At 39.9% G+C, this 3722-nt stretch overlaps 1 protein-coding gene across 1 annotated transcript; it reads left to right on the top strand.

Moving 5' to 3' along the window:
- The first annotated feature begins 2270 nt into the window (after positions 1-2270).
- LOC117644979 (gastrula zinc finger protein XlCGF42.1-like) lies at positions 2271-3195 on the top strand. Its single transcript, XM_034384843.1, has 3 exons — positions 2271-2299; positions 2385-2564; positions 2654-3195. The coding sequence occupies exons 1-3, from the start codon at positions 2281-2283 to the stop codon at positions 2998-3000; spliced, it is 546 nt and encodes a 181-aa protein (XP_034240734.1). The 5' UTR covers positions 2271-2280; the 3' UTR covers positions 3001-3195.
- The last annotated feature ends 527 nt before the right edge of the window (positions 3196-3722 follow it).

Below are 3722 nucleotides of genomic sequence, written 5' to 3'. Positions count from 1 at the left end.
TCCTTCAACCCTGATGAATACTTCGACAGCATCAAACTCAACCTATGAAGGTAAAAAACTGTGTGAAGACACTTCAAATGACGATTCTAACGACGCTGTTTCATCAATTGGTGAGTAAACATTTGCAAAGGATAAAAATGTTTAAACAAGTTTAAGTTGGTTTAATATTTTTAAAACAACATCGAAATCTTTTTACATTTAATGACGCCCGCGTATGCAGGGCCCGGGAGGCGTTGGACAACTAACGAGGGTCACGGGCAGGTAGGCAGGCCCAGCCGGCTGAGGGTCGCCGGCCGGGAGGATTCCGGTTATCCCCTCGCTTGTCGTGTACTATTCCAGAAGAAATATAAAATTGTTTCTGTTCATTTTCTAACGATCTTTTAAAATCATGCATGATGAGTTAAAAAGACACAGGTTTAAAAAACCCCACCCAAAATTCGAATTTTTTACCATAACGTCGGCATGTCCCGCCGGTGGTCAGCTAACGGAGGCCACTGGTCCGGGCGTATGCATCACGGAATGACAGATTTGCGTTGCATTTTTTCTTGACTGTGATAAAATAATTGAAGACTCAGCAACTCGTCAAAAAGTCAAAAACAAAATCCAACGAAAATCTTTTATTCCGTGATGCATACGCCTGGACAGGGGGCGGCAACGGCCTAGGAGGCGCGTGAAGCCATGCGCGAGTAAGGTGCAGGGGTTACTTATTTTGCTTCGATTGTAAGATCTAGGCCGTTGATTGCAAAACGCTTTGCACAGATCGAAAGAGCACAAAATTTGGGGTGCATTAGGCTAATTGCCCTTCTCGAAACTCCTCCCTTACCTAGTATTAAGGTGCAGTAAAAACACCGAAAAACACATAAATCATAAAATTTAGGAAAAAACTCGAATACGTCATGTTGATGTAAATGATTTCGCCCTTGTGTTCTGTTGAATTGGAAGTATCGGGCAGTCCACTAGGCCTAATGCACCCCAAATTTTGTGCTCTTTTGATCTGTGCAAAGCGTTTTGCAATCAACGGCCTAGATCTTAATTCTTTGATAAAGTAACCTCAAGACCTTACCGCGGGCTTCAGGCGCCTCCTGCCGGTGCGCCCTTGGCCTGCCAGCTCTTGAGCTGCCCGACGGGACAGCCAGCCCTGTTAGGCTAAAAATTTGAATTGAGGTGCGGTTTTCTTTAAACCTAATTTTTTTAACTCACAATGCATTTATTTTAAAATCGTTAAAAAATTTAAAAAATTTTTAATTTTTTCTTCCTTAAAACACGACAATCATGGCATAAATCAACCTATAATCCAAACTGTGTGAAGACCTTACCCTACGATTCCGACGCTGTTCATAATTGGCGAGAAACTGGGCCAAGGTAAATGTTAGAAGTTTATGGTTAATATTTTTAAACAAGGTCGAAATCTTTTGAGTACTGTATGACGCCCGCGTATTATTCCCTTAGTTATTCCACCAACTCAACGAGGGTCAACTGTTTCCCAGGGTCAGTCATCACCAGATAACTCAACCTATGAGGGTAAAAAACTATGTGAAGAAACTTCATACAGCGATTCTGAGGCCGGTGTCTCGTCACTTGGTAAGTTGAGATTTGTAAAAAATAGAAATTTTTTAAGTTTCTTTCAATTTTTTACTCACATCATCGGAATATTTGTATTACAAACGACACGCTGCATCTTTATCCTTAGTAATCCCACCAACTCCAAAGGGGTCGTCTGATACCCAGGGTCAGTCATCACCAAATTTCTCACCACTACATGACTCAAAAGGTATGTCAGTGGTAAAATTCCTTTTCAGTTTGTTTCGAAAGCTAACGATTCCTAACCAAATCATACTTTTCTATAAGCTCATTCAGAAATGGATGTAGATGCAGACCAATCAGATAACTGGACAAGGGATACAGATGATTATGTTAATTTCCTTCCAGAATATAGACTTTAATTTCGATTTACATTTTTCTTGTTTTTTTTTTATGATACAAGCGTCACATGTGCACACACTTTTCATTCAATTTTTTTTTTCAAAGAAACTTCTGGTGACTCAAACGTCGAGCCACTGTTAAAGCTTCTACGCCAGGCAGATCGTGACACTGGAGAGCAATATAGTAGCTCACCATCTACTTCATACATGATGCAAGTTGATTCAGGTAACAATGAGCGTTGAGTTTTACAGTCGAGAATGAAATACGCAAATGGCATCAATACTATGATTAAGTAAACGCTATTGTCTTGTTACAGAAACCTCAGTTGATAAAAATACTTCGACAGTTGATGAAAAGATGGAGACTGAGGACCAAGGTGCCGATAAAGCTGAGCCACCGAAAAGTTCTTTCTCACATTTTTTTTATATCTTGCGGAATATTGCATGTGTGCATTGTTTCAGAATCATCTGAAGGAAACACTCTTGCCCAGCAAACGGCGGGCCAATACCAGGGGTATAATGAAGAAGAAGAAGCAGCAAGGGCGGGTCCAAGCGGACTCGCTACTAACCAACCAACAACAAGCAGAGCCCCTGAAGAAACTATGTGCCAGACTTGTGGATCCTCATCTGAAAGTCAAGAAGGTAAGAATCAACATAATGCAGCTCAAAAATGTCAGTGTTGATTAAAGCTTGCCTTAATTTGACCAACTTTAACTGCCTTTTAATTGCAGGGGAGGTTTTCCGATGTGACATTTGTGCAAAGGAATTTTTATCAGCAAGAGGCCTTCAGCTTCATCGCCAGGCCGATCATGAAAACGTAAGGTTCAAGTGCACGGAATGTGGCCAAATCTTTAAGCGCAGAAGTGATCTTCTGGCACATTTGAAGAATCACTTGGGAATGTTGCACCAAACTTGCAGTGATTGTGGCCTTGTCTTTAAACGGCCATCGACCCTAGGTCAACATTATAATAGAGTTCATCTGCATATGGTGACTTATCACTTTTGCTCTAAATGTGGGAAACGGTTTGAGTCGCGACCATCTATGAGGCGTCATGAGAAAGATTGTAACAACGAGTAAGTCCAACGTTTCTTTCATTTGCACCTAATTTTGTGTTACTTTTACAAGTGTTTCAGTCGTTTGATTCATGACAAAGACTCATCTTTGTCACAATTTTCTGCATTGAAGACGATCAATAAAAGCCTTTATTACTCTGTTTAGTTTTTAAGTGCACTTTTGCTCTAAATGTGGGAAACGGTTTGAGTCGCGACCATCTATGAGGCGTCATGAGAAAGATTGTAACAACGAGTAAGTCCAACGTTTCCTTCATTTGCACCTAATTTTGTGTTACTTTTACAAGTGTTTCAGTCGTTTGATTCATGACAAAGACTCATCTTTGTCACAATTTTCTGCATTGAAGACGATCAATAAAAGCCTTTATTACTCTGTTTAGTTTTTAAGTGCCATTATCAAGGGATGTTTTTCATCGAGCATTTTAAAACAAAGGTGACGATTTACGACCATATTCGGTCGAATTATTTGATGTTTCATGTCTATATTCTTAAGTTTAATTTCTCGTTATTCGCAAGGAAGACGAAATGTGTTTTTGAAATGTTATACTATAATAAAATGTTCTCATAATAAAAAGAATTCCATTTCACTTATTTTTCTCCCCAAATCGATTTATTCACACACTTATAAAAAGTAAGGAACGTCTCTTCAAGGATTTGCAGCAGTATAAGCAGAGCGCTGAAGAGGTCCTATGAAGGATGCCGCAAATGCGCCCCCCCTTCCTACACAAA

The sequence above is a fragment of the Thrips palmi genome, unplaced genomic scaffold, assembly GCF_012932325.1.
Source record: "Thrips palmi isolate BJ-2018 unplaced genomic scaffold, TpBJ-2018v1 HiC_scaffold_18, whole genome shotgun sequence".
NCBI classification, from domain to species: domain Eukaryota; kingdom Metazoa; phylum Arthropoda; class Insecta; order Thysanoptera; family Thripidae; genus Thrips; species Thrips palmi.
The sequence above is the reverse complement of the archived record's forward strand: the minus strand, read 5'-3'. Positions and strand labels throughout refer to the sequence as shown.

Excerpts from the sequence above, each read along its gene's own strand:
- LOC117644979 (XM_034384843.1), top strand. Across the intron at positions 2,565-2,653 it reads CTCATCTGAAAGTCAAGAAG|GGGAGGTTTTCCGATGTGAC; the intron begins GTAAGAATCAAC and ends TTTTAATTGCAG.